This window comes from Macrobrachium nipponense, chromosome 39, assembly GCF_015104395.2.
Source record: "Macrobrachium nipponense isolate FS-2020 chromosome 39, ASM1510439v2, whole genome shotgun sequence".
Lineage (NCBI taxonomy): Eukaryota > Metazoa > Arthropoda > Malacostraca > Decapoda > Palaemonidae > Macrobrachium > Macrobrachium nipponense.
Window position 1 is genome coordinate 25,092,863 of NC_061099.1, and position 12,839 is coordinate 25,105,701.

Below are 12,839 nucleotides of genomic sequence, written 5' to 3' on the forward strand. Positions count from 1 at the left end.
TATTTACTGTAATTTTTGAGGAGTATCTTTTAGGGTGTTAAATTGAGTAGTGTATGCAATAATGGAGGTAGGAACAATAAATCGTGAACCAACAGTATGGTACGAAGTGTGTGTGTGTGTGTTAGGGGTGGGGCGTTTGTCTGATTTTATACTGAGCAAGTAGCACCTATTTTGTATTGCATTTGGGTATACCCACATTAAAAATATATTTAAAAATTTCATCCAAATCTTCATATGTGTGTGCAGCGTTTATTAATAAAATATTGTACAGCAATATTATTTCTCTCTTCACTGTCAAACATGTCATAAGCTACTTAAGCTTAGGCTGTTGTGTATCATTGCTTTAAATATTGCGCAATAATGGATAACACTAATTTTTTAAATAAAATTCCTTCACCAGTCATTATAATTAAATCGTAAATAGACAGTAGTGTTTCAACTTATAGTTCATTAAATTCCATAATCTGTGAAAGCTATATGTCTACGTACTAACATTACATTGGATAATTCTGGCACAACTAAGGGGAAATTCTGAGGCTTTAAGAATACGTAGTATGTATTATATTGTTTTATATGTAAATTTGTGTTACTTATAATGTTGATGTTTTGTCATATCTTTCTTATTATCCTAGCATTTCTTCAGTAGAGGGATGACAAAATTATATTAGCCATGCATACACACACACAAGGTTGAAACAGAATGGACTAGTGCACTACATATTTAGTAATAAATGTGGTAAAATTCAAACAATTTTGTTGTGAAACAGTTATGCCAGATGTTTAAAGTAAATACGTAGTTAAAGTATACATGATATACATGGACCTAGGAAAAGCTTATGTTAGACATGATAGAGATTGAGGGTTATGAGGATTTATGTTATGAAGGATAAGGATATGTTGAATACAATCAAAGATATAGTACATGGTTCATTCCATGTAAATTCTATTAAAATCACATACCACTATTTCAATATCTTCAGCCCTGTAGGGGGTGGACTGTAGGCATTATATAAGGTTTGTTGCAGTGTCCCTCTGCCCCCTAGCTGCAAACCCTTTTATTCCTTTATCTGCACCTCCATTCATATTGTCTTTCTTCCATCTTACTTTCCACCCTCTACTAAGAGTTGTTTCATAGTGCACCTATGAGGGTTTCCACCAGTTAACCCTCGAAAACCTTTTTACTCTCAATTTCCCATTCGGTGCTGAATGACCTCATTCATAGGTCCCAGTGCTGCACCTTTGGCTCAAATTTTATATTCCATTCCAATTTCCTTGAAGTTTGTGATTCAGTTCTGCAAGCAGTAAGGATTGCTTTTATTCCATGTATCCGTCTTCTTTTCAGTCAAGTACTGTACTCTTCCCTCATGCAGGCATTCTATTATCACATCTGTTTTACTTGTTTCATGAATGGTAGTGCAGTTTGAATGATAAAAGTAGTGATTGATGGAAGATAAGAAAGCCTGTGTTTTTATGACTTCTGTACCGTTGCCTTAATTGTTCAAATCTTGAAGGTGGTGATAAACAGTTCACTGCAGCCTTCTAGAATGGAATTAATTTGTCCCAAAAGTTCAGGGATATGTAAGACAGCAGTAGAGAAGAGTTCTCCAAAACAAGGAGGTTCTTATTTCCATTGACAACATGACAGTGAAGTTAATTCCACTGCCACTGTCTAAGTGGCACTAAATATCAGAATTTATTAAATTACTTAAACTTCACATTATTTGGTTGTGATAAACTTCATTGATCAATAACACACAGTGTATTTTGACTTGCTGTATAATGTGTTGGCAGGATGTGTTTGAAGCTCAAGAAGATGGCATTAAAAAAGGAGAGGTTGTTGTAATTGTTGATGACCTTTTAGCTACTGGAGGTAAGGGAATGTTATAAATTTTTATTTTGGAATTTAGATACCTGGTTTTCTAAGTAAGAGAATGTTATACATATTTGTTTTGCAGTTTAGATGATACCTGGTTTTTGTATTTTATATATGCATTTATATTTTGGGGGTAAATGGATCTGTTTAGGGATCCTCTGACATTGTGGTTTGGATTCTTATTCACCATCAATTAATTTATCCCCAATTATATCATAAGCCTGATTTATATATATCAAACAGTATTCAAGTAAAGTTTACTCAAGTTTGGGAACTATTCATTTTTATTGTTGAAATAAATAAGAGTAATCAGATGAATAAGGCAGGCTTTTGGGATCGAAATTACTGCCACTCGTTTAATTTCCAGAGAATTGTGACTCATTAGTTTTTAAATCTTTCTTAGGGACAATGAGTGCAGCACATGAACTTGTGTCTTCTATGGGAGGAAAAGTAGCACTCTGTCTCGTTGTCATTGAATTGACAGAGTTGAAGGGGCGTGAGAAGGTCAACGCTCCTCTTGAGACGATTCTTAAGTATTAAGGACTTTTTCTCATGATGCCAGATTAGATTGTTTGGAGTGTTCATGCAACAGGATCAGGTTTTGTTTCTGGGTTCACATTCCATATATTTAATCATTTTTTTGTAATGGACCTTGAGTCATGCACATTATTGATTTACAGTATATGGTGCTAATAAGAATGTTGAAATATAGGTTTTAGAAACCTACACACACTTCAGGTAGTAGTTTGTTTATAAATTGTTATATGCAAGTCTGTTATTCCTATTGGATTGTTGACAACACATTCCTTGTTAATCTAACTATAATTTTGAATAAATAGCAAGTTTTTTATTTAGTAAGAATCTATGGTTTTAATTACAGCTTTATACTATTTAATGGATGTCATTACTTACTTTTAATAGTCTTGAGGCTATACGTATACTTTTAACAATCTTAAATTACTTACTTTTAACAGTCTTAAGGTTTTATGTATAGCGGGAGGTTAAGAAGCAGTTTCATCATAGTAACCTCTGTGGACTACCTTGACAAGGTTAGACATTCAAGTTCTCTTTCCTTCATCTTTTACCACATGTGGTCTCTTCCTATGTGGCTATCCAATTTTTTCAACTATATCTTCATCTTCAAGTTTAACCTTGTTTTTTAACGGAATTGTCAGGTGTAGACTCTAAGTAGACACATGGATTGTTTAACCCACCTGTTTGCCATTATGATTCCCATAAATAACTCTTTCAGCTGTTTACTGAATGCTCAGCATGACTGTCTCAATGCATCTTGTCTTATTTCTGTCTTTGTTTTAAAACTGGTGCCCACTAGTTACTAATGACAAGGCCTATGTATGATGACTGTTTGTTAAACATTCTCTGCTGCTTTTAATTTAACAAGCTGCACTGCTGCCTATCTTGGATTGCTGCAATAATTTGTTCTTCCTGTGTTTATGCAGAGCCTTTTGATCACACACTTACCAACCGTCTGACAATTAATTATCTTTTCCTTTAAAATTGGGGATGAGCTATCTAAGTCATGAAATTAAGAACATAAGGTAATGTATTTAACAACTTTGTAGTGAAACATATTCAACTGTATTGTTTGTTAAATATTTGTTTTTATTATATACCAACAACATAACTGTCAATTCATATACATACAAAAAGTTTTGTTTTGTATAAGAAGTAATTTATGTTTGGAAAATTATACCTATCATGGACTACTTGAAATATTACAAAAATCACATAGTTTTCAAAAAGTTATTAAAATCTTTAACTGGAGTTTTTGCCACATTAGTACAGAATTCAGCATCATCCCCAGCTACCAATGAATCAGGAGAAACATAATTTGGTTTCGAAGGATCAAACTGATCTCTGCCAATTAATTTCAAATATTTATGACGTTCCTTAATCCTAAAATCTCTAGACATTAATACTTTAGGGAAATCGACTAACTGCGTATGAGTGAAACCGATTTGATTGTGGATGTAATCAAAGCGACGCATAAGAGATACACCATCTGAAAATCAAAATAAAGAAAATGAACATGGTCTTATTAATCAGTTACCACAGTTTACACAGTTGTACTGAAATATAAAACAAGAATATTCCTGTATGTATTTGCAGTCACTTGAACAGTTCTAATTACACAACTATACTGATATGTAACAAAATTTGTAGTTTATCTTTAAAAATGAAAGGGGAACCTGAAATATTTTTTTAATAAAGCTGTAGTTTATTTGTAGCATATCTGGACAATTTTCTTCAAACTCAAACAAGCCATTATCTGTAACTCTGCCATATGACATGAAATTTTTAAATTATTTTTTACACAAACCCAATACTTTACAACATGCCTAATGCTGAGCAATCAGCACTCCCAGGCATTCTATGTAAGAACACCTCTCGATGGCTAGCCACAAATCCAGATCCTTAGAAGTCCTGGTGGTGGAAAAGTTGTTCCCATGTATGGTCTAGGTTTGCCCAAAGTGTGAGGTTGGGAGGAGAGCACTGGGCATAAACTGATGGTTATGTATTGGAAAATAATGTAAAAAAAAAATTCATTCAAAACAACTCTCATTGGCATGAGAGAACATGACAAATGTCCCTCTTTTCCTTTGCCTTGAGGCCCATGCCAGACAAAGCATGAATTAATCATGAATCATCATTCTGTTAACATCACACTTTCCCAGATAGTGCAACTAATTACTTTAAGAGGTTTGAAGTTTATACATTGTGACACATTAAATATACAATAGGGTGACTAATACTTACGCAACATCCACAACTTCGGTTTACTGAGTAATAAACTCTTCATTTCATCAGCTGAAAAACCCATCTCCTCTAGGACAGAGAAATTTCTCTTCTGGAAAATAAAATAAAACAGTATATTATATTGAATGCAGTAATATATTCAAATAATTTAATATTTTCCAAGTTAAATAGTGGACGAGTTTGCTAAACATTACATACATAATACAGTACGTACATCAAATATCCTTTGATGTAGAAAGCAAAGCTGATGGTTACTTGAAAGGTATACAGTGAAACCTCGACATACGAAAGTCCCAACTTACGAAAAATTAAAGTTACGAAAGCAAATACGAAGATTATTTTGCCTCTACATACAAAAATAATTCAGGTTACGAAAGGTTGTAGCTGTAAAGTCCCGAGATTTGCCCAGACCGCCAAGAACAATTCTAAAACTCGCATTCCGCCAACTGATTAGACTCGCCACCATCCTCCCACTCTCCCATTGGTTCCTGATGCTAGTCACCGCCATAAGATCCTGCTCTCCTATTGGTCAGCATCTCTCCCATCGTGCTCTACGTAAAGGCGTTCTTCAGCCACTGCGTCGCACCAGCGTTATCGTACGCAAGCGGAATTCGTTCGTTCACATATACGATTTCGTTTGTTAATGTAAATTCGTGTTAGTGATTTCGCTTTGTACTTTATCGTGTTGTGTGAGAACTTAATTAGTATACTACATAACTTAATTACGTACAGTAAAGTCATGGGTCCCAAGAAAGTTGCTGAAGTTCACGGAAAGAAGAGGATGCTTTCTGTGGAGACAAAAAAATGGAGGTTATCAAGAAGTATGAAGCTGGCATGCGGTTGAGTGTGATCGCTAAGGAATACGGACGAAATCCGTCGACGTTAGGCACCATCCTTAAGCAGAAGGAAGCCATCAAAGCAGCTACACCTTCCAAGGGCATGACTATTTTGTCCAACAAGAGGAGCCACATGCACGATGAGATGGAGAGGCTGCTTCTTGTATGGATAAAAGACAAAAGAAATCTCTGGTGATATGATAACCGAAACTGCAATCTGCCACAAGGCCAGCGCTATTTTCAGCAATTTGTTTGCCCTGACCAAAGATGACGGAGGAGAAGGGACATCAGCGCTAACCCAGACTTCAAGGCTTCTCGTGGGTGGTTTGAAAAATTCCGGAAACGGACTGACATCCATTCGGTGGTGCAGCATGGAGAGGCGGCCAGCTCGGACATGAAAGTGGCCAAAGCCTTTATTAAAACGTTCGACGAGATGACGATCAACGAAGGCTACAGTTCTCAGCAAGTCTTCAACTGTGATGAGACTGGCCTTTTTTGGAAAAAAAATGCCTCGTCGGACGTACATCACGGAGGAAGAGAAGAAGCTACCCGGGCATAAGCCTATGAAAGACAGGCTTACGCTCGCACCTTGTTCGAACGCCAGTGGGGATTGCAAGGTGAAGCCCCTACTTGTCTATCATTCGGAGACTCCTCAAGCCTTCAAGGCCCACAAAGTGCTAAAGGAGAAGCTTCCAGCGATGTGGAGGGCTAATGCGAAAGCCTGGGTAACGAGACTTTCGTTCACCGAGTGGGTAAATCTCTGTTTCAGCCCGACAGTGAAGAAATTCTATGAAGAGAAGCGCGTCCCTCTGAAATGTCTGCTGTTGTTGGACAATGCCCCTGCTCACCCTCCTGGCCTCGAGGAAGATATCCTAGCGGAGTATTCTTTCATCATGGTTCTTTATCTTCTGCCTAACACCACTCCTCTCCTCCAGCCCATGGACCAGCAAGTAATATCAAACTTCAAGAAGCTGTATACGAAACATCTTTTCAAGAGATGTTTCGACATCACTGATACCACAAACCTCACCTTGCGTGAATTTTGGAAGGAGCATTTCGATATCGTCATATGCATCTGACTCATCGATCAAGCTTGGCAGCAGGTTTTGAGGCGAACCTTGAATTCTTTGTGGAGGAAACTCTGGCATGATGCCGTATCCGCCCGAGACTTCAAGGGATTCGATGTGGGCGAAGCTGATGCAGATTCAGAAACAGTTGACGATCCTGAAACTGTTTTGCAACCAGATCGTGACGAGATCGTTGCACTTGGCAAGTCCATGGGGCTGGTCGCTGATGAGGACGACATAAATGACCTTGAGGAGCACCAAGAGGAGCTTACGATGGATGACCTGAAGGAGTTGGAGACCATGCAACATAACGTCGTTCAAGAAGAGTTCTCTAGCAGCGGCGAGGAGGAGGACGACGACCCTATGACAACGGCAGAAATTAAGGATGCTCTAGCTGCTTTTCATAAGGTGCAATCATTTGTAGAAAAGAGACACCCCGAAAAGGCTTACACAGGCCGTATGCTTCAATGACGTTTGCCTGAGTCGTTTCAGGAACATTGTGAAAAGCAGGAAGAAGTTTTTTTTTAAAGAGGCCTTTAGTAGGTGTAAGCAAATAGGAAGATCCAAGTGATACTACAGAAAAATAGAAAGTTGCAAGTGGTGAAGAAATTGAAATTTTGTATAAAAAAAACTAAAGTATAAAAAATAAATTAAAAAATGTAAAAATAAAGAAAAAAAAAAGGAATTTAATTTTAAGTTTTTTGTAAAGTTAAGTGTTAACATTTTGTGCCATTTGTTAATGTTTCATAACGTTTAGTGTTAATGTTTCCTGAACATTTTTTAATGTGTTTCGTAAAATTAAGTGTTCAAGTTTTCTGCCATTTGTCCTCTGTCGCCACTTTCGGAGATCGCCTCACTCGAAAGGTAAGGTTCCACATTTTACTACATATGTACGTACAGTATTTCTTGTATACCATGTACACTAATACACTTTATTTACAGGTATGTAGTATATATTAGTAGTATATGTAGTTTAAGTTAGGTAATGAATGGTCCAAATTGTTGCATTTCATTGTTTATTGGTCAATTTAGCTTTATTATAAAATTTACTAGGGTGTTTTTGTAGGTCTTGGAACGAATTAGGCAATTTACATGTAAAATGCGGTTCAAGATATGAAAAAATCAGGTTACGAAGGCCACCTCAGAATGGATTAATTATGTATCCTGAGGTACCGTAAATTAAATACGTACATGCTAAACGGTGACATGGAAAATTAAGAAAAATGTGTTTACATGAGTTTAGAAACTTAAAAGTAAACAAATTAATTAAAAATGCAGTACTAACGGTATTTCAGCAAAAATAAAATCAAAGCTTAAGCATTGTATATTTCTTTAAAGTACACATACTGTCATAATTCATAACTGATGTACGTGACCCCAAATATTTTCTACACAGTATAGCATACATGTTGATAAAAATATGACACTTTTATGATAAAATAAGGTTTTATATATACTTACCAAGTACATAATTATATTGCTTACAGTTCACTCACTGGTAGCTTAAAAATATTGAAAATCGTGGCAGCGCTAACGTTGGTGTGGATTAACTAGACCCCACCCACTTTCGGGGTAAAGAGGAACAATTTCAGCAAGGAGTGCAATTGTTTTTGCCCTTTTCCCATATGAGGGGAGGAGGGAGGGCTTTGATTTGTAATTACGTACTTAGTAAGTACGTATATAAAAAACTTATTTTTATGTCATTTTTATATATGTAGCTTACCAAGTACTTACACTGCTGAATCCCAAATTGACATGGAGGTGGAATATGTGGATATTTCTACCCCAAAACACTATTTATGATAATGAGTTAGAGAATAGAAAATAATAGCATTGGTACAATGCTTGCTGTTCTTTACCTGATAAGAGAGCTGCTACAGATAGATACTGCCTCTAGTCAGCACTCATCTTATCCATGTAGGTAGTGGCTAATTGGCCAGATGCATCACTACAACAGTGACTAACAAAGCATACAAGTAGTCAGAAAAAACAATTCAAATATCACCTGCACTATAAATATAAAAAACACCACCCGACCATTAAAACTAAGGTTTGGAGGGCACTCCAGACATAGAGTGCCTCCAAGCTCCCCTTTCAACTCTACACCTGAGTTCAAGGCAAAGAGAATAGATAGGAAGAATGGCTTCCTACACTTCCTCCCCCAACACCCTGCCAGCCACAAACAACAGCCCTAACGTGGCAACCGATCTTATCTCATTAGCCTGGCTCTGATGGATGTTAAGACCGCCTCTCCAACTTGGGAATGGGCTTTGGTGATCAGATTCTTCATAAAAAAAAGCCAAGCCATTTTTTGACATGGCACGAGACTGGTTCCTAACTGAGCACCATAATTGATTCTTAGGACCTCAAATCTTTTCTGTTTTGTGTAAATAGTACCTCAGTGTTTTCACTGGGCACAGAACTCTCTCCTCATCTGGGCCTAGTATTTCCATTAGACTCTTGATGGTAAATGAGCGAGGACAGGGTTTGGCTGGGTCTTCATTTTTAGTTAAAAGTCCAGGGTTAATGACCTTACGGCTTTCTTGTTGAGGGCATGCAACCCATTGACCCTTTTAGCTGACACCAAAGCTACCAGAAAATGGGTCTTCCTGGTAAGGGCCCTTAGTGAAGCAGAATGAAGGGGTTCGAACCGGGGTCCCAAGGGCCATTTCAGCACATCTAAATTCCAAGGGACTGTCTCTGATCCCTTGGATTCGGAGGTATTGAACGATTTGATGAGGTCCGAGAGGTCTTCATTAGCTTAAGGGTATCGGCGGGGTCGGGGGTTAATTTTGAGTGACGGTGTTCAAACTTGCACAGGTGTTACCTCTAGTTTGACTAAAGATGCATACAAACTTTCAGATGAATTAGATAAAAATTCTTTTTTTAACAAATATTTTTCTTTAAAACATAGCATTTTTTATTTGTTTTTTAAAGTGTATCTCCTTCCTTATTTATCATTCAATTTAAAGAACAAAGTAATAGCAGTAAGTTTAATACCTATCAAATAAAATGGCAAACTCAGAAATCCAATATGTGATGTGTGCTATTTAAAAAATGACAATTTGTCGAAAATTGCATTTTTCCTAACTATACAAACCTGAGGTCCTTTAACAATAGGAAGTAGCTAGCGGCAGCTGGAACGGTCGTAAGCTTCGAACAAGGGGAGAACGGTAGTTAACTGCTTGTCCGATCACTTTTGCTTTTGGCCCATGCAAAATACGCAGAGTGAGGGGTGGCATGAGGAGGGACTATATGTAAAGGACCTCAGGTTTGTATAGTTAGGAAAAATGCAATTTTCGACAAATTGTCATTTGTTCCGATACGTAATACAAACCCTCGGTCCTTTAACAATAGGAAGACTCACTTCTTGGTGGGAGGAATCTGAGTCTTTTGATGAACAGACTGGTGTTCGTCCATCCCTGGAATGCCTCCCTGGTCGTAAGAGCGAGGGAGGGATCCAAGCCTCTGTCCGATTGATCGGGGTGTGCACCGCAGGATCAATGGTCAGACCTCTGGGCCGAGTACTAAGAGAGAGGCAAGCGTATCTCTTTGTACCAGCATTGTAAGAACTTTTTCCTTTACATGAGCAAATGTAAAGTAATGGGTTTGTCTCAATTTGGCATCCACTTTCTCCCCCTTGTTGGAGAAAGTGGTGGATATACACTCCTATCTCTAGTTAAAGAGATAGGATGGAGCTCTGTTGAATAGCTTACCTGCATCTGACTCCCTTCCAGCGTGGTAACGACCGTATCCCTCTGCCCACAGGTAGAGGTAGAGAAAGATGGTGAAGAGAAGCCAGTCACTCTCTCATTCGCACATTCATTCTCCCAGTCATACCAGGAATCGATGCTGTTCTGCCTGCTCGGGTGCTGGGTAAGCTTACACAACGTGTTGAGCAGCCACCACAGGTCCCAAGGAAAAGGTATCCAAGGACTTGTGGGCAATATCCCGAAGGTAGAAGGACGTGAAGGTGGTCTGGTTGGCCCAGACACCTGCCTTCAGGACCTGCGCCACGGAGAAGTTCTTACGGAACGCTAAGGAGGGTCCGATACCTCTGACTTCGTGGGCTCTCGGTCGGAGCGTACGGATGTCGTCGCTACCATCAGCCTCGTACGCTCTCCTGATCACCTCACGCAGCCAGAAAGAAAGCGTGTTCTTGGAAACTTCTTTCTTGGTAACCCCAGTGCTAACGAAGAGGCGTCGACACTCAGGCCTGAGATGTCGAGTTCTCTTCAGATAGCGCCGTAGCGCCCTCACAGGACAAAGCAGCATCTCATCCGCATCGTTATCGGTGAAGTCCAGAAGGGAGGGGATCGTGAAAGACTCGAACCTGTCGTCAGGGATCGACGGATTCTGAGTCTTAGCTACGAAGTTCGGGACGAAATCGAGCGTCACAGATCCCCAGCCTCTGGTGTGTTTAACATCATAAGAAAGGCCATGTAGTTCCCCTACTCTCTTCGCCGATGCCAGGGCCAGCAAGAAGAGGGTCTTGAGGGTCAGATCCCTGTCTGACGACTCTCGGAGTGGCTCGAAGGGTCTTCGAGTCAAACTCCTAAGTACGAGTCACATCCCACGCAGGGGGCCTGAGTTCCCTGGGTGGGCAAGACCTTTCGAAGCTCCTCATTAGCAAGGAGATCTCGAACGAATTCGAGATGTCCAGTCCCCTCAGTTTTAGGACGAGAGCCAGGGCGGCTCTATATCCTTTAACTGTGGGTACTGAGAGGAGCTTCTCTCGGCGAAGAAACACGAGGAAATCCGCTACCTGCTGAAGAGTGGCTCTGAGAGGAGACAGACCCTGTCTACGACACCAACCACAGAAGACGGCCCACTTCCCCTGGTACACAGCTGCAGAGGACTGTCGGACGTGTCCAGCCATCTCTGTTGCTGCGCTACGAGAAAAGCCTCTCGTTCGCAAGAGATGGTGGATAACAGCCAGCCGTGAAGTTGAAGGGACTGGACTGCTTGGTGGTACCGTTCTACGTGTGGCTGGGCTAGAAGGTTGTGCCAAGTGGGTAGCTCTCTCGGTGCGTCCGCAAGAAGAGCCAGCAGGTCCGGATACCAAACGGCTTGAGGCCGTTTGGGAGCCACCAGGATCATTCTGAGATTGGGAGTGACCAGCGCTCGACTGATCACTTTCCGAATCAGACAGAAGGGAGGAAAGGCGTAAGCGAAGAGGTTGTCCCAGGGGTGTTGGAGAGCGTCCTCTGCAGCTGCCCATGGGTCCGGCACAGCTGAAAAGAAAACCTGAAGTTTCCTGTTGTGCCGGGTGGCGAACAGGTCTACGACCGGTCGCCCCCACAGGTTGAAGAGCCTTTCCGCTACGTCTTGGTGTAGAGACCATTCGGTCCCTATCACCTGATCCCGACGGCTGAGCTTGTCTGCTACTACATTCCTCTTGCCTGGAATGTAGCGTGCTGACAGCTCTATCGAGTGAGCCGTGGCCCACTCGTGCACCTGCACCGTCAACTGATGGAGCGGAAGAGACACTAGCCCCCCCTGCTTGTTGACATATGCCACTACTGTGGTGTTGTCGCACATCAACACCACTGAGTGTCCCACCAAGCGGTCCTGAAACTCTTGGAGAGCGTTGAACGCCGCCTTGAGCTCCAGGACATTGATGTGAAGGTGCTTTTCGTGATGGTCCCACACACCTGCAGTCAGCAACTCCTCCAGGTGTGCGCCCCATCCCTCGGTCGATGCGTCTGAGAACAGAAGCATCTCCGGGGGGGGAGTGCGTATGGGCACTCCTCTTAAGAGGTTCTTGTCGTCGAGCCACCAGGCTAGGTCCTGCCTCACCTTGTCCGTGATAGCCACGGGAAAGTAAGGAGGATCCTTGGCCTGAGACCAACTCTCCCTTAGCCTCCACTGGAGAGACCGCAGGTGAAGACGCCCGTGAGGGACTAACTTCTCGAGTGACGACAGATGGCCGATCACGACTTGCCATTGCTGTGCTGCCTGTTCCTGCCGAGACAGGAACCAGCCGGCTGCCTCCCTGAATTTGCTGATACGCAAGTCTGCGGGAAAGACCTGCCCTGCTACCGTGTCTATCAGCATACCCAGGTACTTCATCTTCTGCTTGGGTTCGAGATCGGACTTCTCGTAGTTTATCACGATCCCCAGATCGCGACAAAACTTGAGGAGTCGATCTCTGTCCTGTAGCAACTGCGAGCGGGAGCTCGCCAGGACTAGCCAATCGTCGAGATACCTCAGAAGACGTATCCCGTGCGAATGGGCCCAAGCCGACACCAGAGTGAACACTCGCGTGAACACCTGTGGGGCGGT

General features: G+C 41.1%; 2 protein-coding genes across 5 annotated transcripts in view; one reads left to right on the forward strand and one right to left on the reverse strand.

Moving 5' to 3' along the window:
• The window catches only part of LOC135210229 (uncharacterized), a 31,950-nt gene extending 29,216 nt beyond the window's left edge, over positions 1–2,734 (forward strand). For both annotated transcript variants that reach the window (XM_064243075.1, XM_064243076.1), the window contains exons 5-6: positions 1,792–1,870; positions 2,277–2,734. In XM_064243075.1, coding sequence (XP_064099145.1) covers positions 1,792–1,870; positions 2,277–2,413 — 216 coding nt within the window. In that variant the 3' untranslated portion in view covers positions 2,414–2,734. The remainder of the gene's footprint in view (positions 1–1,791; positions 1,871–2,276) is intronic.
• A 739-nt stretch (positions 2,735–3,473) lies between these two features.
• Positions 3,474–12,839, reverse strand: part of LOC135210228 (transcription termination factor 3, mitochondrial-like) — a 42,469-nt gene continuing 33,103 nt past the window's right edge. For all 3 annotated transcript variants that reach the window (XM_064243072.1, XM_064243073.1, XM_064243074.1), the window contains exons 6-7: positions 4,652–4,742; positions 3,474–3,896 (exon numbers count right to left, since the gene is read on the reverse strand). In XM_064243072.1, coding sequence (XP_064099142.1) covers positions 3,619–3,896; positions 4,652–4,742 — 369 coding nt within the window. In that variant the 3' untranslated portion in view covers positions 3,474–3,618. The remainder of the gene's footprint in view (positions 3,897–4,651; positions 4,743–12,839) is intronic.